General features: G+C 28.4%; 2 protein-coding genes across 2 annotated transcripts; one reads left to right on the top strand and one right to left on the bottom strand.

The window, feature by feature from the left end:
• Nucleotides 1–1,904: 1,904 nt before the first annotated feature.
• LOC107442025 (metallo-beta-lactamase domain-containing protein 1) lies at nucleotides 1,905–6,038 on the bottom strand. Its single transcript, XM_016055469.4, has 4 exons — nucleotides 5,739–6,038; nucleotides 3,676–3,839; nucleotides 3,461–3,575; nucleotides 1,905–2,141 (listed from the first exon to the last, which is right to left on the bottom strand). The coding sequence occupies exons 1-4, from the start codon at nucleotides 5,896–5,898 to the stop codon at nucleotides 1,945–1,947; spliced, it is 636 nt and encodes a 211-aa protein (XP_015910955.1). The 5' UTR covers nucleotides 5,899–6,038; the 3' UTR covers nucleotides 1,905–1,944.
• Nucleotides 6,039–6,097: 59 nt separating this feature from the next.
• LOC107442017 (uncharacterized) lies at nucleotides 6,098–12,491 on the top strand. The gene is made up of 4 exons (XM_016055457.3): nucleotides 6,098–6,439; nucleotides 8,033–8,086; nucleotides 10,306–10,537; nucleotides 12,112–12,491. Exons 1-4 carry the CDS (start codon nucleotides 6,402–6,404, stop codon nucleotides 12,466–12,468), a joined length of 681 nt encoding a protein of 226 aa, XP_015910943.2. The 5' UTR covers nucleotides 6,098–6,401; the 3' UTR covers nucleotides 12,469–12,491.
• The last annotated feature ends 13,981 nt before the right edge of the window (nucleotides 12,492–26,472 follow it).

Raw genomic sequence — 26,472 nt, forward strand, 5'->3', positions numbered from 1 at the left:
AAGAAAAAACTGAAAATAAAAACAAGATTTAAAAAAGTAGTAATATAAATGCAAACGGTGCTTTATTTTATTTTCTTATCTGATGTTTTTTTCCAAATCTATTTTTGTATTAAAATTCATCATCTAGAATTCAGCTGTTTTTTAAAATAGTGACAGAACAAGGTTTCAAAAATTGCTCTGAGTTGTAAAAACGTCTTTAATCTTTATTTTAGTTTTTAATCTTTATTTAGATAAACCTTTATTTTAGTTATAATTTTTTGTCCTAGTCCTATATTATTTTCTGCAGTTTAGAACATACGGTCATTGTCTAGTTTTACTTTTTTGATACATTTTTAATAACCAGAGAAAACTTACTAGATTTCCTAGATTAGTAACTGTGGATTAATAATCCCCTACATTAGTAACTGTAGATTAATAACTCCCTAGATTAGTAACTGTAGATTAAACTGAAGGTATATTTTTTATAAAGAATTCTGATTGTATTGAAATATTTTTTAGCAAGTCAAACTCTGTTAAAATTTTGCAAAACTTTTTATCAAATTCAAAAGATTTACTCACAATTTCTCTTGATTACAGATCGCATAAAATTGAACAAACTACTAAAAAATTTACTCACATAATGAAAGTTCATGCATCATTTTTTTTTAATTAACTTTACAGTTGACTATATAAACAGTATATTTAGCTAATGTATTGAATCTTGACAAAGGGAAAAAAATGATCAACATTTACAGATAAAGGGAAAATTCAGGTTTAAAAAGTAGTTTCAAAACCTTGGGGGGGGGGATTAAAATTTTTTAATAAAAATCTATAAAAACTTGAAATCTCTTGACTCATGCTTTTTTAACTGATTCATTTCATGCAATATTTTTTTAAATGGTTTCTTTGTCTCTTATACAAATATATTTCTTAATACAGTGCACTCCCGATTATCCGGGCTAATCACCGGGACAGGTCGCACGGACAATCGAAAAACACGGATAATCCGAAAACTCCTTGTATTAAAGAAAAAATCAATATCACTACAAAAAATATAAAAATTACTCACATTTGCATGCTGTAAAACATCAAACTAGGAATTTTCCTTTTAAAAAAATGTGCAATGCGTCTTCGCCATTTATCGATACACATATTTTACGAACCGCAGTAATGTCACCATAATCAAATCCTCCCATATAATCTAATAAAGTTTCCACAGAGCAGTAGTATGAGAAATTGTATTTCCCTCATTTACTACATCCTCTGCATCAGTTACTATCATCACTATTTGATTTAACAACATAACGATGTCTTCATCTGTCAAATACTGGAAACCAATCTTCTAAATTTTCTTCATCAAGAATTTCGAAACCTTAGATTCCTTTTGCTTGTTCGAAAATACTGTTATCATATTTTTCTCTTAAACATCTGAAGAAGATTGTTCATCAAGCGGTATGATCTCTCTCCAAGATCGTGATAACATAGACGATTTTACCCTTGACCATGCTGTTGATATTCCATATACTGTAATCCAATAACGAATATTGCTTCCAGAAATTTTGTAGTGTTATAACTTCATGAATCAAAGTTTTTTAATTTTGAAAATGTTTCTCTTTATATTTTTCGTGACTCCGGAATGAGCACGGATAATCCGCAAACCGGATAATCCGCGCACGGATAATCGAGAGTGTACTGTAATTGACTTTGAAAAAAATGTTTCAGAAACAGAACTTCTTAAATGGAAATAAACAAAAAATAAATTTTAAAAAAACTTTTATGATACACTTTTAATTAAAAATAGTTCGTTGCTTTTTGTCTCGGAATTTGGTCAAATTGCTGATCTTAAACTTGGTTGCCTCCGTACCGAATTTTTTTTCTTTTTAAAATTATAAATTGAAAAAAAATAATAATTTTGAAGTACATCATTATTATCTAAATAAAATAGTATTTATTATCCCAAAATATTTATTTCTCAGGTTTTTTATGTGATTCTTTGAGTTCATTAGTAACTGTAAATCCTGGGCCATGTCCTGGAACTACATAATCTGCTAAATCTAAAATCATTGTCCTATATTTAAATTGGAGGTCTGGATCTTCACTTCCAGCTACTTTATGCCACAAATCAGGATTTCTTATATCGTCTTCCCTTTCGAATAAATCTCCTGAGAAAAAGAATATTTAAGATCAAATAATCATTTATAAGAAAAACAATATAATACATGTCAATTGCAATATTAAACAAAAACAGTCACTTCATTTTTATAACATAATTAGACAAGATTGCAATTTAAATAGATTTACTCAAAGTGTCTAAGTTAAGTATATCATAACTAAAAACAGCTTTCTATGTTTAGAAAAAGAAATATACAGTAGAGAACCGATTATCCGGAACGATCGCGATTCCGGATAACTGACTTTTCCGGTTTTCTGAATCGCTACAAAATGCCGTTTTTTTTAATGTTTATAAAACGAAACTAAAAATTTTTTTTGAAATAGTTTTAGAAATAATAAAAAATTATAAATAATAATACACTTAAGTTTAAAAAAGGAAAGAAATTATGAAATAAAAATTATATACAGGCTTGTATATGTTATTATTAACATTAATAACATATATAAGCTATTCGTGCTTATGTGAGATTCGTCTACAAACGGCTTTTGATCCATCCTCTAAATCAGTTCATTCGTCAACTCGATATGCCATACGCTCTAAATAACAAAATGGGCTCAAAATCTTGCAGGAAAAAAAAATTTTTTTTAATGGAAGAATATGAATTTCCGGTTCCGAATTTCATTCCGGTTATCTGGTTTTCCGGTTTTCTGATTTCCGGATAAGAGGTTCTGCACTGCATTTGGATGTGGGAAGTGGAGGCATAAGTGTAAGCAAACAGAATTCTTTTTAGTACATACATGTTAAGTGAATAATTTTAACTTTAGTAGAAAAATTGTTTTCTGCCCAGAAACATCAATTATTGTGAAGCAATCATTGGGGTTGATGAGTGGCAGCGAACTGGACCCTGCTCTTGAAGCTGCCCAACCTCTTAAGTCTAAAAAATAGCACCCTATTTGTTAAAGATATTTTAATGACATTTGATTATTGAACAGTTAATGAAGAGTAAAGTTATGAAATTAAACTTGGGTTAACTTGATGCATTACCAAGCCAATACGTAGTATCAAATTTTGTTTATATACAATCTATTCTGTCTATTTAAATAATAACCTTGGTAATAGAATAAAAGTAAGCCAGTCATTGCATTACTAAATCTGCAGCTACAACTATAGCAAAAGTAAAGGAAATTTTATGGCAAATCTCAGATTATCAGCTTGTTTTAATTTCCATATTTAGTTATAATTCTGAATGCAGGGAGAATTTTGCAGATAGCAGCAGTAGATTGCACAAAACTTAGTAACATATCTTATCAGCTGCCCAGTTAATACAATAAAGGTGTAATTTACTGTATTTAAAAATAAATTACTTACCAACAATAGCTACTGTACCAAGCAAAGTTCCATTAACAATTACACTAACATCTGATAATGTGTGACCTGGAGTTGCAATTATTTTGATGTTTTCAGATATCACATAGGCGTCATTCTATCAAAAATAAAATGTCCCAATCTACAAATCAAATTTAAAAATCTCAATAAAACTAAATATAGCGTGAGAGTTATAAAAATATTTTAAAGTTGCTTACCTCTTCAAAGGAATGCAAATAATATTCATCTTGATGGGATATAGACTGTCCAACGATATGAAGAGCCTTAGTAAACAAATTTAAATTGCCAATATGATCAGAATGTCCATGAGTTCCAACAACATGCGTGATGTCATCCGCTTGTAATCCTCTTTCCTCCAAAGCTGTATATATAAATGAATGAAGTCTGTTTAAATAATAATAATTATAGTATATTTTGTAAAAATCATCTAGATAAAATAATTTTAAAAAAAAAAACTATAATCTCTACATCTTTATAATAACTTATATTACAAAGAGAAAAATAGAATTATAATTACATTTGAAAAATGACAAGAGAGGTCGAAAGCCTTTTTACTAAAAAAAACAATTAAATGATGAGTGTGTTTCTAAATTTTGTCTGTTAAAGACACTCCAATCACTGTAACTTTCGAGTTTATTCTGTTAGACTTTAATGAATGTATGACTGACTTTCAGGTTTTAATTATTGGAAGCTATCACTATCAGATCTATATTATAAATACACCAAGTTACACTAAATATTGCACTTATATTTCAACCTATGGGAAACAAGTCTCCAGAATTAAAACATGTATTAAAATTTTTACTAATGTAAATCATAATAAACTTTGTTAGAATGGAAAGAAAATTTATTTGAATAATTATTTTGATAAGTACAGTAAATTAAATAATTACCATACATGTAAGAATTATTTTGAAGGTAAATATTGTTAATGGAAAATTATTATCATGATCATGTTTTTAATTAATGATCATGTTTAACCCAACCCAAATTATATGTTTAATCTAAAAATGCATCGTATTGTGTGAGTTTGGTCACTGGGAAAATGTGTGAGAAAAAAGTCCATGATTTTTCCAAGGCAAGATATTAAACTCAAAAACGAAATAATTTATTCATATTATTAATTCATATACAGAGAAGATTTTCATATTAGTGATAGCACCAAAATAGTAGCCAAATTTCGGCATGCAAAAAATTAATAAATAAAAAAAAGAATTAGAAAAACTTATAGCTTTCACTAGGAAAGCTCATGAATACATATAATATAAATGTATGCATAATTTATTCTAAGTAACTACAAGAAACAAGGAGTTTTAATTAGCAATTTCAGTAAATGTGCATATTTATAGTAATGTGTATTCAGTAAATGTGCATGCGTCTCACAAAAACATAAAGACTGCAATCATTTAAATTTTTTTTAAAATTGTTACGGTATGTGGTACAACACAGTAACAGAAAAATGTTATACTTTATGACAATCAGCATTTTTCTATGAATTCTTTTTAATTTAAAATTGAATGATTCCCTCCATACTGTGACACCTAAACAATAGTTCATTGTCATTAAAAGTAAGTAATGGGGATGATTTGAAAATAAATAAAACTGAAGATTAATGTTTTCCATTGACAAGAATTATTTTAGTTTGCATGATTACCTCTAAATAAGGTAATAAAAGTGAAACTATAAATAGCTGTTTTTATTAAGGTCATTTTAGTCTAGACTCATCGAAAATACTTCAAAATTAAAAATTATTTATTGCTTCTAGGCTCATAAAAAATTCGTCAAAATTGAAAATTATTAATTGACTTGAATTTTTAAAATGGAAAAATCTTCCCCAAACAAAACTCCATATTTCAGCTATTTAACCTGTTTGTTGGTTTTTAAGCCCAAATATTTCTATAATAAATCCCTAATTCTATACATAATAATTTCAATATTCTTCGATTTTAAGGTACTAAAATTGTGGTCATTTTTCCTTGTGGCTAAAGAACTTCAAAAAACATAAACTAAGTTATCATAACAATCTTGTACGTCTATTGACTGATTCAATATGACAAGAGGCGTCTTTAATACAATTTGAAATAATTTCAATACAACTAAATGTAACTATTTTCTTGGTTGCATTAATGCATGTTATATAATGAATTTCCAAGAGAAAATCTAATTGACTTTCCACACTTAAAAATTTTTTATTTGTACAATTTATATATATTTCCAATTCTACAATTGGGTGATTTTTTGATTTACATAAAAATAATACCTTTTAGTAAAAAAATTCCATCCCAAGCAGTTAATGTATCAACCAACATTATTTTGTTGTTATCTCTCACCAAAGTACATGTGCAATTAGCTTTCATGAATTTGGCTTCTTCATTTAAAATGGAGTATCCTACTTTTAGAATTTCAACAGATGGAGTCATTATTTTCTCGAAAAATGAAGTTTTAAAAATCTCAGCTTATGAACTCATTTATTTACAATGCACACTTGTTTACAATTTATAGCTTCCGGTTGTTTACTTTTATGCCACATATGATCGAGTGACAGATGAAGGATTAAAATTTAGCTAAGTACAAGCCACTTTCTCGTCGTTCTAATAAACTTTTTTTTTTATTGGCAATACTTTTACTTTGTTTGTAAACATCAGCAGCAACATGAGGAAGTAGCCGAGACTGTTTGCATGGAGGTTCTATCAGTTTCTCCGGTCACATCTATCAATTCTGATAGTTTTAGTTATTTTAAGAACTACAAAACTTCATTTTTTAGTCTGAAATTTCGCTGATATTTATTTTATTTAGATAATACATTTTAAATCTGAGTATAGATATTTTGAAAAGTTATTGTAAAGTTGAAAACGTAGTTTCATTTATTAATACTTTCCATTTCTAATCTATCTGATTCACCAATAAAATATTTAGTTGAATAATGGGTAGAAATAAAAGAAAGCGTGGTCATGATCTTCAGTAAGCATATTTTTATATAACTGTCATTATTTATGTTTTTCATTTTTGCCAAATGCACTGCGGCATTCATCATTTGGTTAATGTGTTATTTTTGGGGTGTCGTAGCAAGACTGGGTAAAATAAAAATGCTTTAAAATTTTAAGTGTTGTCTTCAGTAAAGATAGTTGGGTAAAATATACGGGATACAAACGAAGTATAAAATATTTTAGTATCATTTTTGTAAACATATTATGTTAAAAAAAAAATGAGTGTTAAGTATAGATTTTACAGATTGTTAAAATTTTGACTTAATCCTCGAGAATCGAGTTTTTATGGTAGAAATGCAAAAAAATTATCAAACTGTTGCTGGAGAATATTCAAAATCTGAAAATATCTTATAATCTGGAATTGTATTTCTGAGCATAATTTAAAATTATTTTACCAAAAAGCATGTATGGTTAACCAAGTGTGAAGAGCAACAATTTCCTAAAACTGAAACGAAAAATTTAGAACACTCCCGGCGTATCCCTCAACCAATATAGTCTTTAAGAGGCAAATAGTGAATGCTTGGTGTTCCAGTAAACTTATATTATTTTTATTGGAATTTAACTTTTAACCCAGTATCAAGATTTGTAAGATTTTTTTAAGTTTTATGTATGTAATCAGATCATGTGACTTAAGGTAAACTAAAAAAAAGTTTGAACAATCTATAAATAAAATAAATGAGTTGCTACCTTTTTTGAGAGTATTGCTAACTCTGGAAATTTATAAACAGCCAAATATAATGTGTGATAATATAATACAATAAATGGCCTCTTTGTGAAATTATTTTATTTTTCTTTAAAATTATTCGAATTCTTCAAAAAGTATGAAAAACAATAATTTTGAGAACAATTAAGTATGTGACAGATGAATGCAACATTAGGAATGATGTTATAGGTTTTGGTGTGAAAACTAATCTGAAATAGTAACCCAGGAGCCTCATTTTTTTTCCTTTCTAACACTGTGACTTTCTTTATACAATTCAATTAGTCAAGGAATTTATATTATCTCACTGTTATGAATGCTCTTCATTATTTCTCTTTAATTGTCTTGTGGAGAGCGTAGCCTAATGTCTTAGTGGCCAACAGGCTGACAGTTTATAAATAAAAATAAAATTTATTTTAAATCTAAAAGTGTTTTACTAAATATTGTTTAAAATAATATATATTGTTACATTATATATTATTTATTATTTAAAATAGGTAATATTTTTAATAAATCTAATTTCGCAATGATACTTTTCCACTGATGTCATTAATTATACCAATCAGCAGAGATAAAAATTAGTTTTCTGCTAATTGTTATTGAGAAATTTTGTTATGTAGGTAAGTGTTAATCAAGATGTAAGCATGTATTAAATCTTTTTTTTTTTCTTTTATCAATTTAAGTATCAAACATAATATTTTTTTGTTTGATTTAGTAAATGAAATTGGAGGTTGTTTTCTTTATAAAATATTTCTGTTGATATTATGAAGTTCAAATAAGCTACTTATAAAAGCATGATATTAATTTTATTATTTAAATTAAAATTATTATAAAACTTTTGGAACTGATATTTATTCATTTCCTTAGAAATAAATCTGAAAATTTGGTAACCAAGAGAAGAAGTTTGATAGAAAATCTACAGTAAGTATTCTGAATAATATAACATTGCTTGCTCTTATTGATAATTATTTATTCATCATTAGTTAAAATTTTTCTTGTTTTTATAGAATCCGTACAGTAAAACTTTTATTAATTTTAGTGTTTATGAACTACTTAAGTTATGACTTTAATTACTGCCATAACTTTACATTTCTTTTAATTTATATAGCTATTGTTAAAGAAATATTAATATATTGTTAAAGATATATTGATAAGGGAAGACTGTAGGTTGAATTAGGTAGGTTGAACCTAAATGCACATTGGACCAAGCTTAATTATTTTCCATTATTTTTCCTGTTTGTTTTTTCCATTAACATGTTGCATTACTAATACTTCATATCCTATGAAATAATCACATGCTGCAGTTAAAGTGCGTCATTTTTATTTCAAGAAGCTATATTTTAGCAGTGCTAAGTAATTTTTTGAACTCTAGTACTTTGTCACTCTTCAAAGTATTGTGAAAAAACTATTTAAAAAAAACCTACTGAGCATTTTGAAAAAAATCATATGATCTGATTAATTTTTTAGCAAATTTAAAAAATAGAAGCTGAAAAGTGGACCAACTAATTCCAGTTTTCCCTATATAAAATCATCAGTATGGCAAAACTGGATTTTTATTACCTTATTTTTAGAAAGAACAGATGAATTCTACTACAGACAATTTTAACATTTGTTGAGATCATAAACTCAACTTTATTATACAGGGTGGTTAAAATTAAAGTAACCCTGTTTCGACCAGCATAGTTAATTCTGGTTTATGAATGTTATCTGGTTACGAATCTACATCTATATATAAAATAATAAAATATCAGTTAAATTTCATTAGTAAAAAAACAGCAGGTAAAAAACTAGTATATGGGGAAAAATCGTGCACAAAGAACAAAAGGAAAAAAAAAATTAAAAACTTCCACCATTTAATCATAGCATATTTTAAATATGCTTCCTATTTTTGTGAAGCATTTGTTATAACATGTTTAAAAGAAGTTATAGCATGAAGACACAGTATTTATTTCTTCTATTATTGTAACATAACATCTTATGCTTACTAATTATATCTGGAAATCATCTCCCATCTCTTACTAATAATTCTTTAGTCTCTTCAAGTTTAATGATCATCTTTTTCAAAACTTGCCTAGACATGGGTTATTTTTCTAAGCCTTCTAGATGTTGATATTCTTGTGGTAAAATTGACCATTCTGTTGTAACAACTTTAACTGACAACAATCTTTCTTTTAAATTATTTTATATCATCTTTCCGTGTTTTTTACTATCCCCACCTAGAAGAAAAAATTGGAACTATTTTTATTGAAGATTTCTTTTTCCCATGTTTCATATATAATGTACTATACAAGTTTCAAAGAAATCCTTCTACTAAAATTTACTTGACATTAGTCCAAACAAGGTAACTTTAACTGTCTTTTATTAACATAACTTTGTTTAACAAGATTAGATACTTTAGGTCATTCAAATCAGATTTTGATTTTTCATTCTAAGGGATCAGTTTATAAAATTAATTTTCATTATATTCATAAATTTAAAATAATTTTATGAAAAGTATATTGGTATTTAAGATTAAAGAGTTGCCTTCTGTTCTATTACTTACTATTTTAGAACTTTTAAATAATCTTCACTAATCTCATATACATTTTTAAATGTGTGAGAATTTATTGTTATAGGTTTCCCAATACAGCATGTTATTCTACAATTAAAAAAATTCATATTTAATTTAATAATATAAATTATTTTGCTAAGTTTAATTTATGAGTTGTAATATTATTGTTTTGCCAAACGTTTTGCATATGGTTGCTACAACAACTGGACCAAAATGACAGGGTTCACCATGCTAAGCTCCCTAAGCGAAGGGTTAAAGTACTTAAAAATCTTCTACCTTCTCTGTTAGTAACAATGCAAATTGTGAACAAACTTCCTGTTTAACCTTCTGAATAGGGTCGATATGCTGTAAAACATTCAGGATAAAATTACAGTAAATAGCACCGGCACTCAGGGTTGTACTTTTTATGGTAAAATCCATTTTCGAAGGAAAAATGTTTCAGAATGAAAAATCTCAGAAACTGAGATCATAGGGTACAATTGTTGTATCAGCCGTGTCCAAAAGTTTAAAATAAGACCTTCACTCTGTATCTTTCTCTTCTTTTTCTTTTACATCAAAACATTTACAATATTTTTTTATAACATTCAAGGACATTAACTAAAGCAAATGGACTCCTTGTTGGAACCAATGCTGTTTTGAGGAATCTGAAAAAGAAACAACTATCTGCTGTTTTCGTATGTTCTAATAATGCATGTGCACCGATTTTCCGAGCTGTTTCTTTCTGGTGTAAAGAAACTGCTGTTCCTTTTTTTACACTTGAGGCAGATGATAGAAATATTCTTAACTCAAAAATTCCAGTTTCAGTCACTTATGGAATCAAGGTAAGAATAAATAATGAATAACTTAAAGCTATTTTTATTTAATTATCAAAAAGTCGGACATTTTTTAAAAAAAATAATCAATAGTCTGTTTTTAAATTGAAAAATTTTTTTAGCTTATTCACAATTATTGAAATTAATATCTATTAACTATTCAACCCTAGAATTATACTTTTTCTTACAGCATTTATTTATATATTTTATTTAATTTTTATTTAATTTATATTATTACTTTTACAATTTTATTGTTTAATCATGATCTAGTTTCATCTAGACACAAATTTTGGAATTATCCTGTGTTCGGGAAATAAGACACGTGTAAACATCTAAAGAAAACACTTATTTAAGCCTAACAAAACAGATTCCACATGCCCAGCATGATCTCGTTATATGCAGCTGTTTGAAGAAGACTACATAAAAAAAGCAAGTATCTTCTTCTTCTTTGCTTAAGAACTGTGCATCTGAGGCCATAACGGCCCTTTCTCCATTCATCTTGTGTTATCCCAGAAGGGGACATGCGTAGAAAAGTTGTAGTGTTGGTTCAGTAGAACCTGTAAAAAATAAAAAGTAGAGAAAAGCATCATGAAGGATGCATCAGGCATGGTGGGGCAGTAAGGCAAATAACAAATTCTCGTCACAACATTTATACTGCGAAGAACGGGGCCACTTCAGTTCGCTTTACAAGAAATAATGATCGCTTCAGCAGCTACGCCACACATGACAATGTTTAAATTACTCTAAGTTTCAATATATTCCAATTTAATGGTGTTTTTTTTATGTGGCGATTGGAAAGCACTATTTTAATAAGCACGAATGTAATGAATTCATTCTCTTACTCCTTTTTATGAAGCATTAAGTTCATTTTGGTTTGGTTGTTAACATTGTACTAAAGCTACATTAACGGGCTATCGTCAATGGATTGAAAATCGTCCTTAATGATGATCTGGAGACAATATTGGCTCAACATTTCCACAATTTGGATCTAGAAAGCAGATATTGGTAGTAATCACCTGATCACCACGCCATAATCTGCAACTGCTCTTCGATTTCTTCTTTTCTTTTTTTTTGCTCTAAAATATGAGGCTGATTAAGACATGATAGGAGAAAATGCAGTCCAATCAGAAATCCAGCTGATTGGACTGCACTGTGGATTTTATTTTTATTTTTTTAAATTTAGGAAAAAAAGAGAACATTGTTATCTTTTATTGATTTTAACAATAAAATAAAAAATTATGCTGTTAAATAACATTTTAATGAAATCCTGTGTAATGAATTATGTGTAAATCAAGGTTACTTTTGCTGAAGGCTATAAAACTATACAGAAAATGGTTTCAACAAAAATAAAATGCATATAAAGGTCATAGACATTTTTCTTAGGATATAAAAATAAATGTCAAATAAAAAATGAACCAACACCATTTCAAAATTATTGAATACGGACATATGCCTCTTTTATAAGACTTCACATTTTTGTTCTAATCTAACTCTTGGTTATCAAAAGTTGTCCTGCCTATTATAATTTTTTTTTTAAATTTTTTTTTATATACAATTCTTATGTCACTTTACAATTCTTTCAGAAGGATAGTATGCATCTTCATCCACAACTTGAAGAAAATTTAAAAGAAATTAAAATTCCAAAAATTCAGGAAATCGTTTCTGGTTGTGAATCCCATGTGAATACTAATGACTTTGAAGATATTTCTTCAAAAACTGTACCCATAGAAGAAGAAATTTTTGTATGCCACAAAAAGCATTCTCCAAAAGTGAAGAAATCAAAAGCAAAACTTGAGGCTCAAAAAGATTTTCTTGCATTTTGCTCATCTTCTGATTCAGAAGAAGAATTTGTTTCATCCAAATTTAATCCTTCAAATAATTCAGAATTTCCAGAATACAAATCTGTAAAATGGAAAGATTCTGACTTAATTGTTAAATAAATTAAATCTGTGTGTGGTAAAAATTTTGCTTCTTATTTAAATTTATTCCCTGTTTCTGTGTAGATTCATTTTCAACCAAATTTTATTCATCCAAATTCAATCACTAAAATTTTATCCTTCAAATAATTCAGAATTTCTAGAATAAAAATCTGTAAAATGGAAAGATTCTGACTTAATTGCTAAATAAATAAAATCTGTGAGTAATTAAAATTTTGTTTTTTGTTTAACAATTCCTTGTTTCTGTTTACCTGCGTAAATTATAATGCAAAATAAATATATGTTTGGTTATTATTTTTCCTTTAATAGTTAAATATTTGTGTTAATTATATAGTGTAAATTCTTATGAGTCTAATTTATTTAGGAAAAAAGACCGGTTTTAGAAGAGTCTAAATTTTTTTAAGTGAATTTATTTATTTATTTTAAATTACTTGTAGACGCCTTTTAAATATACCTTATATTTTCTAAAGATTATGGATTATCTGCAAATATAGAACAAAGAATTTTTTTTTAAAATTAAAGTCTATTTTAATATCTATTTCATAAATATTATTTCATGTTAATACAGTTTTGATAGTGGGGGAATTATTCAAAAAATATGTATTATCTATGAATAAAATATCGTTAGAAAATGTTAAAACTTTTTTTAAAAGATTCTAAATCTTTTTAATAGAATTTATTTATTTTTTGAGAAAAATTTTGCTTGTAGACAGCTTTTAAGTATTAGAAAATATAGAAAAAGTAAAATGTTTCTGAATTTATAGTGTTTTAAAATCTATTTCACACAGTTTACTACATATTATGAACTACAATTTGAAGTAATTATGGAGAAATTTTTCAAAAATATTTTATAATTATTTCTAAACATATATGGATATTTACGGAAATGCTGACATCTAGTCTTTCATGCAAAACATGTTTCAAATAAAAACTGCAAAGCAAAGAATTATAAAAACTTTTTAAATTGTCAGCCAGGGGATTATTTAGAGCACATTAACAAATTTAACTAAATTTTGGTACTAAAACTATAAAAATACTGAATTATCAGCCTGACTCAAAATATATTTTTAATATGGCGCACCATGCTAACTATCAATTTTGCAGTTTGGGGATAAATGAAAATTTTTTTCAATTGTTCTATATAGATTTCTTGACAGATATAAGTAATTTTTAATAGTATGATAATCATTTATGTATATAAGAAACCAGTTTTAATAAATCCCTCAATCATAAACATTAAAAAGAAAAGTTTCCAACCTGATAATATCAAATAACCAGCGTTCATTAAAAAAATAAAGGAAACTTGGCATAAAACAATTCCGAAACATTTAAGACATCAAAAGTGGTTATAGTGAGCATTTTCAAATAACATGACTTAAGGCATATTTTATAAAACACGATATTAACGCCACATATTCTCGCGTATTCCTGTAATTTTATATAATTTTTTTAGGATATTTTTTTATTAATATTTCTATGCATTCATTGATATTTTTGGAAATTATTAAGCTCATTCATTCGCATGAAACCGGTTGCAAATTAATACCGCTATGCAAATTCCAAGTGGTCTCTCATTTAATAATATCAAATAGTTAATCTATAATTACAAATATAAGTAAATTATTTATAATTATATATATATATAATTATAAGTGAAAAATTTTGTCAACAAAATTCGATATTTGGCATAGACATAACAATTGCGAGTTATATAGATGTCCTTTGTATAACTATAACCAGAACAGCTATATATACAATTTTATCTGATATCTCAAAACATATTTTATAAATGGTGTCACTCAACTAAATTATGGAGCTAAAATTTATGAAAAAATGATTTATAATTAGTTCTAGATTAATATAAAGTATTTTTGGAAAATATTAAGCCTGCTTCAAATGAGTCCCGCGATACATAAAATTAGAAAAAAAAATAGCATAACTATTAAACTTTAAGATTATAATGCGGATAAAAATCTCAGGATTATGATATTGAATAACAGTTTCGCATTACATCTCGAAAAAGAATGTCTACATAGCATTTTTTCTGGTTTTTTTTTTTTTTTTTTTCCTTTCCTAAATATGTATGGGTTAGATATTTTGGAAAATATGGTTCGTTTTTTTTTTTTATCCAAAACCTAATTAGTTCTAGATAAATGTACGAGCATTTTTGGAAAATATTAAACCTGTTTCAAATAAGTCCCGCGATACATGAAATTAGGAAAAAAAATAGCATAACTATTAACTTCAAGATTAAAATACAGATAAAAATCTCATGATTATAATACTGAATAACAGTTTCGCGTTATGTCTTGAAAAAGAATGTCTTCTTAGCATTTTTTTTTTCTAAATATGTATGGGTTAGATATTTTGGAAAATATGGTTGGTTTTTTTCATCCCAAACCTAATTAGTTCTACATAAATATACAAGCATTTTTGGAAAATATTAAGCCTGTTTCAAAAGAGTCCCGTGATGCATAAAATTAGAAAAAAATTGCATAACTATTAAACTTCAAGATTGAAATGCGGATAAAAATTTCAGGATTATGATACTGATTAACAGTTTCGCATTACATCTCGAAAAGAATGTCTACATAGCTTTTTTTTTTGTTTTTTTTCTTCCTAAATATGTAAGGGTTAGATATTTTGGAAAATATGATTCGTTTTTTCATCCAAAACCTGTTTTTGCAAAAAAGAAGAAGAAAAATCATTACTTGTTTATTAATGATCTCAAGCAACTGAAGTCTCCCAACTCTATTAAATAGGATGTATAATTTTAATTTATTTTCCACCACCAACACTACATTTTTTATTTAAGTGGCAACTTCTTATTTATTCCTTTCTCAATATTTTTCTTTCAAAAACTTTTGTAAAAATATGTTTATACATAACTATTAAAGTTGCACGCCTTGGAATTTTGTATTTTTCTAATCTCTGTAACGGCAATATGCACGATGCCTTCCTCATTAACAAGATTTCGTTTCTGATACACGTTTTACAAAAAATAAATCATGTTCGATAGATATGACATACAATAACTATTCGATATGGTAATTAACTTCCTCATAAATGATTATTTTTGTCAATATGTCAACGATTATATCGGTCTTAATGCTTTCACTGATCGCCCGCGGCTGTCTTCACCTCGCATAGGTGAATGTGGTTTATGGTTGACAATTAAACATCGAATTTAAATTCTGAATAAGAGAGTATCGGGAACCCTGATTATTAATTATAGATTCAGTGCATATAAGAACGGTCTCAATCGTGAGTTCTAAATTAGTTAGTTATATTTCTAGCGTCTGTTTTTCCCGGTCAATCCTCTTGAATATAAAAATGATATCATTGACATCAATTGAATGAATAAGTTTTGATATAATTGTATATTTGCCTTAATTTTGAGAGAAAATGTTGCCTCAAATGTTCTATTGCGAGAATTATAAAAAATTTTATGAAATATTTTTTTAATGATTACAAAAACGCTAGTCATTCAAGTTTTATTTATTTACTAAGAGAGTAGTACCTATAAAAAAAAAAAAAAGAATCAATAAATCAGTAATGAACAACACACTAAAATCATGCACAAAACTTAAGGACAATTGCCGACTCAAATAATAAAGCTAAAATATTTTTACTGTTTGATTTATTCATTATTATTTATTGCCCTTCCTGGAGACTTTACGTTATTAGATGAAGTTCATCCCATCAAACTAAATATTAATTTTATTCAATATCAACTGGTATAATGATGTTACTCGTGGCATCTCTTGATATTTAAAATTTACATCAATAAAGCAAATTTCTTCGATATTTATATCGTCAAAGGGCCGTAAAAAAACCGACTTCTGTAGTATCACAGTGGTTATCAACTAGCCGCCCGCGAAGCCTTTTTTTGTGTGCCCGCGAACTAAAATATATTAGTTGTCATTTTTTTGCGGACAATTTTCGTAAAAAATCTTTATGGCTTAAAAGTACTTTTCTTCATTTAAAAAAACTTAATTTCTTCTTTTCAGTGAAATTTAACACACCAACGGTGCAAAAAAATTTATTTCTCAGGTAAAAATCTTCTTCTTATTTTAATTTGAAATTCAATAATTTTGTTTTGTACAACTTGATAAAAATCTGACAGTAATATTTAATGTTCCTTCAAACGTAAAAAGAGTCCTGTATAAAATTTTGATAAAGGATCGGTCCGCCATTTGATTAGTGTTCTTAATTGCGACCCCCGGCCTCATGTAAGTTGGAAACCCCTGATTTATCACAAAAACGCACATTATATTTGCAGCTTTAATAGGCACCAAATTTACTAATAAAATATTTCTTCCCTATATGAGAGTACAGTTGGTTTCTATTAAAACTGTACTAATTACCATAATGCCAGTAGTGTATTATTAAATTCATTGACGTCAAAAAATAGTAAGACGATTTTTTACGCTCTTTTACACGAATTAGTACTATTTCTCCATTAATTTTGCTTTTTAAAGTACAGAATTTTTTTGTCTTTTTACTTAAATTAGAGACTATTACCAAAATTATTTATGATTGGCGTCAGTAATAGTATTGGCATTTTTATTGCATTTTTCCTCAACGATTTAACACCATTTCCCCACTAATTTTGCTTCTCAATACAAAACTTTGTTTTCATTTCAATTACTGTTGATTTTAAATTATTTAGTTTTATAGTACGACGTTTTAAAAACGTAACTATAAACAAAACAAACATGCGGTTTCATATAACATTAGGAATACTAATTTGGTCACGCAGTCTGCCTATAGTACCACAATCACATTAATCACTCATTCAGATAATCGGGCATAGCGAATAAAAAATAATTAAATGTTACAGAATGCGCAATAAACAACTTTTTTATTAGGGCTATAAGTTAGAAATCTTCACTGATGTAATATTTGTGAAAATTGAATAGTCTATAGTTTATTTTGAGTCATGGTGGCTTACGGGATAGTGCTCTCGCCTCCTAATGAGGTGAACATGGTTCGAATCCCAGAAATGGCTGGTTGACTCGAATTCCGCAACCGGCTCGCTCTGACAACAGTGTAGACGGATCTAGGGATAGAGTCCGTGGGAGGTTTTCATGGTTTTAATCTCCATGTAACGCAAATATTGGTTAGTTCCATCAAAAAGTCCCCCAGGAAGGAAAATTTCTCTCAATACTTGATCCAGGAGTTCCTTGTCTTCTGGAATGGGTTCAAAATTACAAGGCTACAGAGTTGAACATTGGTAGGCGTAAACCCTAAATTGGGTCGGCTGTAAAATAAAAACGATAGTTTACTTTAAAACAATGGCTGCCTCTTCCATTCCAAAAATTCCATTTTTGTAAATGTCTCTGAATTAAAAATAAACAAAGGCAATCAACAAAACAAAAAAATTGGAACAAAAGCAATGCACTTGAAGTTCTATTTTAACGTTATTTAATATTAAGAATTAATTCATTTAAACATTTGTGAAAATTAATAAATAAATGCAAATTAAACCTCTGCCATTTTTGCAATATATTTTTTATTTTTTTTTATTTATTATTTTTTAAGTAGATTTACGGTCTAGAGCAGTGGTTTCCAACTGGCGGCCCGGGGGCCGCATTCGGTCCGCGGAGCTTTTTTTTGTGGCCCGCGAACTAAAATATATTAGCTGTCATTTTTTTGCGGACAATTTTCGTAAAAAATCTTCATGGGTTTAAAATTTAACATATCAACGGTGCAAAAAAATTTATTTCTCAGGTTTTGCATCCAAGAAAATATTTATTCAAATACAAAAATGCTCTTTTTTATTTCATTTTTTATTATTTTCTGAATATAATTTAGCATGTGTGTATCAGAAATTTTCTGGAAGAAATTCCCCGATTAAACTTTTTGAAACCACTCATTTTGGATGAAAATATTTACGCACACATTTGTAAGTTTTAAATTTAAAATGTAAATATCTATTCTCTGGTGGTTGCAGCAAACAAACCTCAAATATCTCATTGAACATTTTATGTGCTACTATGTAAATTTTAATACCAACCTTTTTAAAGTTTTTTATCTTAACAAATATATATCTGTTGCACATTAATTGTTTAATACATAGGTGCACATTAAAGTTATTGTAGTCTGAATTTTTTAATATGCAATTAAATATTTTTAAAAATCCACTTCTTATTTTAATTTGTAATTCAATACTTTTGTTTTGTACAACTTGGTAAAAATCTGATAGTAATATTTAATGTTCCTTCAAACATAAAGGAGTCCTGCATAAAATTTTGATAAAGTTGCGACCCGCCATTTGATTTGTGTTTTTAATTGTGGCCCCCGGCCCCATGCAAGTTGGAAACCCCTGATCTAGAGCCTTTAGATCCCTTGAATCAGTCCTTGAATGTAAGGCGCAAATTTAAATCAAAATAAATAAATTTGACAAAAGCTGCTTCAGTTTGATGAAACCAGAAAAAAGAACATAATTCTAGAAGTAAAAGTTATTGCAACAACTTTCTAAAAATACCTAAAAAAAAATTTTCTTTTCTTTTTCGTGTTTGTTTCTAAAAGTGTTCTGTTGACTGGTTTTTATATGTTTCTAGAAAGATAAGTGTCACATAATTGATAAATGTTGTATAAAAAAACAACACCTAAAGCTATAAATTCGAGTTGATAACTGTTTATTTTAGAGCCATCTCAATAACTATTCGGATCTACAGCTTGGGGGTATTTATTGGGAAAGGAGGCAAAAAAATTGATTGCCCACTAATCATCATCACTCACAACAGGAAATTAAACGTGGGCTGTATTTTTATCTTAAATAACAATGAAATCTTCCTTAATATTCTAAAAAAAAAAAAAAAAGAATTGCGCTATTATTTTTCTTTTTTGATATAATTCCTTATAATTTATAGAACAAGATTCCATTAAATTTTAGTGTTCAAGGACTTTAAAAATTCTGCTGAGAGGAAGCATCACAGAATGTTAGTCCTTTTTATTGTTTCATATAGGGCCGGGATAGCCTGGTCGGTAGGGCGCTGGGGAGTTCGTGGGTTCGAACCCCGCCGGCCGAAGACACCCCGTTTAGTTAAGTGATTCATGCACGTTAAATCTGTCGAGTCGCAAAAGTCATCCATGTTCCCATAACAAATCAATACCTCTGGGGATACTAGATTGGAGATCGATCGTTCTCTGATTCAGGTCAAAATTACGATCTGTGGATGAATGGATAGTATGAATGGGTCCGCCCTATAAACGGGTGTGACGTATGATGTGGCAGAAGTCGAATTCTTGGCCGTAGATGGCGCCACTGATAAACAAGAAACTCACCCTCTGCCTTAAATTTGCTCGGTTTCACCAAGCAGGCTTGCTAGTGTGGCAAGTGGCATTAGAAACAACAACAACATTGTTTTATATATTGGCTAAAACAGACTACCGCTGTTACCTCGTCGACATAGAGTTAAAACGTAAAAGTTTTAAATTTTTTCAATAGGTTTCAGACAAAGTACAAATGAATGATAGAAAATTAGTATTAATTAATTTAAATAACTAGACTTTTATCCCACAAAAAATTTATTCTAAGCTATTGATATTTTAGGAAAAACTACAATTTTCTAGGTTTAATCAAATTTTCTCTTGCACATTTCATATGTATAGTGCTCAAACTATAAAAGTAAATGAAGGGGGAAGCTCGAATAACTTTTGATCTAATGATTGGATTATGGCGTACTAGAACTTCATCTGATTGGTTCGAGGGCTTAGACTTAAATATGCTAATTAATTAGTGCAGAAGGTAATTTAAGTTTAAAAATCAGACACAAAAACGTATTTTCTTTAAATAAACACACTTTTTTTCTTCGACAGATGCCGCTGTCTGAGAGATATGGTCCTAATTGTTTAGTCAGGAGAGCCTTCGAAAGTTTGGATCCTTTAATGTTATTTTTGCTTTTTGCGTATTTCTCCATAGCTCGAGAACTTTTTTAGAGAATCGAAAAATTTTTGCATACAATTATAAAATTTATTTGTACAAAGTGAATTTCATGCAAAACAAGATTTAATACTTATTTATTATTTTTAATATTGTATGTATTAATAGCCAAAGTTGGTTTGAATTGTCTTGTTTACAAATTTTTACTTCATTTCAAAAAATGTAGTTTTATATGAAAAAACCCAAAATTTGAACGAAATCGATCGTATAGTTCTTGAGAAACCAAATTTTAAATACACAACTTTTTCACAGTTTAATAACTTAGAAACTATTTAACCAATTTCGTTAAAAATGGCGAAATATGCAGAAAATAAAATTAACAATTAGAGGTTCAAACTTTTAACTGCTTTCCTGATCAAACTATTTTGATCATATTTTGCACTTTGCGGCTACCCCCATATTTTAAGAGTTAAGAATCCAAATCCACTGGGGGGGGGATATGTTTATTCAGAGAAAATATGTTTCTGTGTCTGTTATTAGTACTTATAATGCACTAATTAATTAGCATATTTAAAGTTACCCCCTCGAATCAATAGATCGAGTCGTAGTACTTGATAATCCGATTAATAAATTAAAAGTTATTCAGGATGTATCTTTTTTTTTCTTCTCTGTACACCATCGGAAAAATTGAAGACCGATTTTTAATTAATTATCAATTATTGTCTATCATTTGTAGATTTCAAACACATCCCCTCAAATGTACATCTTCGGGGAGATAGAAAACCAATTCTTACATATCAATAATTGTATATAATTTGTACGTGGTATGCTACATTTTAAAATAATTTTAAAACCATTTGTATCTTGACCCTCAAAGCACAACAGTCTGACTAACAGTTCCTTTAAGGTTTGAAGAAATATTACAACACAAAACTTTCTCAAAATCATTTTCAAAATAAATTTTTCAAAAATCAATCAAAATCTTTCGAAAATCATTTCAAAATCACGTTTTTGAAATTGTTATGCATAGTAGCTTTCTCAATCGTCATCCTGTTAATAAAAATTTTGTTTCGTGCATTTGTCTGAAGAAAAACGTTGAAACGTTGTTCAATCTTTATTTAGTTTTAACTAACATGACATAAACACAATAATACACAATCGATGCGTATTTACTTATTTTTTGCTTGCTATCGTTCCCAAATTAAGGACGAAAAAAAAAACATTTATTTTTGTTGAAATTTACTTATTTCTTTGTGAAATCTAACAACTCTTAAAATTTTATACAGTAATGCAGAAAATTTAATTTTAAATTGCTGAAACCTGAAATTTACATTGTTCTTAAAATTAAAAAAAAACAATTATTTGTGATAATGTTAAAATTGTGTTCATCAAATCTGAAATTTCGTTGAATATGAAATTGTCCCTTAAAAGAAAAAAAAAAAGAACTACTAAATAGTAGAAATGAAACATAGAAATAAGTATTTTCTATACTAAGGTAAAAATTTAACATACTCAGTTAATCTCAAGGTTTTTAAAGAATTTTGGAAAGTTATATAAATACAGTTCTTGTTATTTTAAAATAAGATAAATCTACTAGTTAAAATTCCTCAGAAGTGAAATTCATAAAATTATTTTTCCCTTTTAATAAAATTATGCTGCAATTTATTAATCTCTTTCTTTCCTTTTTTTCTTTTTGCATATTTTGAAAGATTTGCAATAGATCAAAATTATCTAATACTCTTCTATAAGCAATATTAATTGAAATATTTTGCTTTGGCCAAATATTTTTTTTTCTTTCAAAAGTTTAGTCAACGAGAATGCTAGTCACTGGAGTAGCTTTTCGCACTTTCGAGAGATTGGCAGTTAACGTATTACTTGAATTCTATGATTTTAAATTTATATTTACAATTAAAAATTATCATTTGACTGGTTCATCAAAATTGAACTAAATTCTTAAATACTGCTGTACATTAAAAAGAAGTGAAGAAGAGGTTAAAGAAGAGGTATTGAAAAAGGTCAAAATCATTCATTATCTCATTTCCAGAAAAAAATAAAGAACATATCACACTATTTCAATATTATAATTAAGCGAAAAATGTATTACATATTCGATTAAAGAAGATTACATTTCCTTTTCTCATATTTTACTTTTTCATTACCTAATTATAAAAAAGAAGACTTCAACACCGGGATGTTTGAAATTTTTATCACAGACTTTAATTGGTGTGCGTTTAATATTTGGGCCAGAAACGAAAAGAAGTTCCATTATTCTTTAGTGACAATTAGCCATTGTCCATCGTTATCGCTGTCTTTTGGAGTATCATAATACACAGATTATCGTTTGCTTGATGGCCGCAACTACAATAGATTATTCCATCTGCAAATGGGAAGCTATTAATGAGCAATACTAATTGGTTTCAAAAATCCCCGTTGTACAAAGTGGCACCATTTGATCTTCTATAATTCTATTTTAACTTCTTTTAGAACGATTTCATCGCTCAATGCCCTCAAGTAAGGAGAATCCGTTCTTGTTCACTAACCTTGAGGGTGTCCTCAATATGGCGAAGAGAAAGCAAACGCCCAGAAGAAAAAGTGCAGGCAGATGGAGATATTGAATTGTGAATAGTGAAACATCATATTTATCCTTCCTTCTCCCGAGTTCTCTATCATCTTTTATCCCAGCTTACCAAAACATTGCTCTCACTTTCTTTTTAACTCTGTGCATCAGAGCGGGAATTAGAAAGTGGCTGATTTGGAAGCATCTGGACTATCATAGCAAAAGTAAGTTGTTTATATTAATCCTTTTATATTTCTTTCCAATATTATAATGCTTTTTAGAGACGGGAGTCTATAGAATAAATACTATTTATATAGACGAATTCGAAATAAATGAACTGTAGTGTTGGAAACGAATAGTTATTTTAATGCGATTCGTTTTTTTACAGTTTCAAATGTGAAGTGCGCTTAGTTAACAACAAATAGAATTGTGAAAAATGATGCCATCAATCAAGCAATAAAATTAAAGAAGTTTAATTTTAAAAAATCTTCTGCAAGGAAAATTAATTAAATTCCTTCAACCATGACATCTTGATATAGAAAAAAAAACGTAAATATTAATTATTAATTTTATGAAAATATACCATTTTTTCTGGTTATCCTCCAACTATTTTACCTGTAAAGATTAGCTCTTGAAATAAATTTCGTATGTTTTTTAATGTCTGAATGAAAGAAACGATTAAAGGGACTACAGATTTTTTCAATCATGTTTTACTTAGTTGATCAGTTGGTATGCAACTTAGTAATTCTGAATCAAAATTAGATGAAAAGAAAACTTCTAAAATAAACTTAAAGAACGGAGATGAGGCCCGTGAAATCTCTAACAGTTAGTCAGACATCAATCGAACTCTAACCGATAATCACTAGGTGATAATATATCTCCATACTGGGGTGTGACCATCGGGCACACCCCAGTATGGAGATATCAGTATATCAGACACTGAAATCTGACATACTGATTTCAGTGTCCATATCAGACACTGAATATGGACACTGAAATCAGTATATCAGACAATATTCCTTCTAATGCTGACTCTGGTCATAATATGTTTGTTGTTTTTTAAATAATAGTTTAATTTGTTTATTTACTCTATTTTAGTGTTACTACCATACTGTTTATAGGCATAATATTTAAAAAACACAGTTTTAACGTATGCATTCCAGACAATTCTTCCCCAAGATATCTGATGAAGTAGTTTCACCCCCAGTAAATATGTGGATGACTATAAACTTGGATTTAAATTTATATTCGAACTTGCATTGGTAAATTACATTGTGTTTTGCAATTACNTTATTTCATTTTTTTGTATTTTGTGAATATAATTTAGCATGTGTGTATCAGAAATTTTCTCGAAGAAATTCTCCGATTTAACTTTTTGAAACCACTCATCTTGGACGAAAATATTTACGCACACATTTGTAAATTTAAAATGTAAATATCTATTCTCTGGTAGTTGCAGCCGACAAACCTCAATTTTCTCATTGAGCATTTTGTGGGCTACTGTGTAAGTTTTAATACCAACCTTTTTAAAGTTTTATATCTTAACAAATATATATCTGTTGCCCATTAATTGTTTAATACGTAGGTGCACATTAAAGTTATTGTAACCCGAATTTTTTAATATGCAATTAAATATTTTTAGAAATCTACTTCTTGTTTTAATTTGTAAGTCAATACTTCTGTTTTGTACAACTTGGTAAAAATCTGACAGTAATATTTAATGTTCCTTCAAACATAAAAGAGTCCTAAATAAAATTTTGACAAAGTTGCTGCCCGCCATTTGATTTGTGTTTTTAATTGTGGCCCCTGGCCTTATGCAAGTTGGAAACCCCTGGCTTAGAGCCTTTAGATCCCATGAATCAGTCCTTGAATGTAAGGCACAAATTTAAATCAAAATAAATAAATTTGACAATAGCTGCTTCAGTGTGATGAAACCAGAAGAAAAAAACATTATTCTAGAAGTTAAAGTTATAGTAACAACTTTCTAAAAATACCAAAAACTTTTTTTTTCTTTTTCGCGTTTGTTTCTAAAAGTGTTCTGTTTACCGGTTTTTATGTGTTTCTAGAAAGATAAGTGTCACATAATTGATAAATGTTGTATGAAAAAACAACACCTAAAGCTAGAAATTCGAGTTGATAGCTGTTTATTTTAGAGCCATCTCAATAACTATTCGGATCTACAGCTTGGGGGTATTTATTGGGAAAGGAGGCAAAAAAATTGATTGCCCACTAATCATCATCACTCACAACAGGAAATTAAACGTGGGCTGTATTTTTTATCTTAAATAACAATGAAATCTTCCTCAATATTCTAAAAAAAAATAGTGTTATTATTTTTCTTTTTTGATATAATTCTTTATAATTTATGGAATAAGATTCCATTAAATTTTAGTGTTCAAGGACTTTAAAAATGCTGCTGAGAGGAAGCATCACAGAATGTTAGTCCTTTTTATTGCTTTATATAGGGGCGGGATAGCCTGGTTGGTAGGGAGCTGGGCTCATGTCCGAGAGTTCGTGGGTTCGAACCCCCCCCCCCAGCCCGAAGACTCCGACTGTAGTTAAGAAGTTAAGTGACTGATGCAAGTTGAATCTGTTAAATCTTATAAATAGATAGTGGCGTGTGTGGGGCAGAAGTCGAATTCTTGGCCATAGATGGCGCACCTGAAATACAAGAAACGCACCCTCTGCCTTAAATCTATTTAATCTAATCTGCCTGCCTATTTAATCTAATCTGCCTTAAATCTAATCTGCCTGCCGGTTTCACCAAGCAGGTTTGCTAGTGTGACAATTGGCATTAGAAACAACAACAACGTTGTTTTATATATTGGCTAAAACAGATTATTGCTGTTACTTCTTTGACATAGAGTTAAAACGTAAAAGTTTTAAATCTTTTTAATAGGTTTCAGACAAAGTACAAATGAATTATGGAAAATTAGTAATAATTAATTTAAATTGCTAGACTTTTATCCCACAAAAAATTACTTCTAAGCTATTGATATTTTAGGAAAAACTACAATTTTCTAATTTTAATCAAATTTTCTCTTGCACATTTCAAATGTATAGTGCTCAAACTATAAAAATAAAGTAAGGGGGATTACTTTAAATAACTTTTGATCTAATGATTGGATTATGACGTACTAGAACTTCATCTAATTGGCTCGAAGGTCTAGCCTTAGGTATGCTAATTAAGTAGCGCAGAAGGTAATTTAAGTTTCAAAATCAGACACATAAACGTATTTTCTTTAAATAAACACCCTTTTTTTTCGACGGAGTTATTCTTGGCCCTCTAAATATGAGGAGTTGCTGTGGTCTGAAAGATATGGTCCCAATTGTTTAGTCAGGAGAGTCTTCGAAAGTTTGGATCCCTTAATGTTATTTTTGCTTTTTGCGTATTTCTCCGTAGCTCGAGAACTTTTTTAGAGAATCGAAAAAATTTTTCATGATATTATAAAATTCATTTGTACAAAGTGAATTTCATGCAAAAAAATTTTAATACTTATTTACTATTTTGTAATATTTTATGCATTAATAGCCGAAAATTGTTTGAATTGTATAGTTG

Source organism: Parasteatoda tepidariorum, chromosome 3, assembly GCF_043381705.1.
Source record: "Parasteatoda tepidariorum isolate YZ-2023 chromosome 3, CAS_Ptep_4.0, whole genome shotgun sequence".
NCBI classification, from domain to species: Eukaryota; Metazoa; Arthropoda; class Arachnida; order Araneae; family Theridiidae; genus Parasteatoda; species Parasteatoda tepidariorum.

Bases quoted from the DNA above. Each gene is read 5' to 3' on its own strand.
- LOC107442025 (XM_016055469.4), bottom strand. From the start codon at position 5,898: ATGACTCCATCTGTTGAAATTCTAAAAGTAGGATACTCCATTTTAAAT. The intron at 3,576-3,675 runs GTAAGCAACTTT...TATTTTTGATAG, and splicing joins ATTTGCATTCCTTTGAAGAG to AATGACGCCTATGTGATATC. The intron at 2,142-3,460 runs GTAAGTAATTTA...TCTTTTTCTCAG, and splicing joins TGGTACAGTAGCTATTGTTG to GAGATTTATTCGAAAGGGAA.
- LOC107442017 (XM_016055457.3), top strand. From the start codon at position 6,402: ATGGGTAGAAATAAAAGAAAGCGTGGTCATGATCTTCA. The intron at 6,440-8,032 runs GTAAGCATATTT...TCATTTCCTTAG, and splicing joins AAGCGTGGTCATGATCTTCA to AAATAAATCTGAAAATTTGG. The intron at 10,538-12,111 runs GTAAGAATAAAT...CAATTCTTTCAG, and splicing joins CAGTCACTTATGGAATCAAG to AAGGATAGTATGCATCTTCA.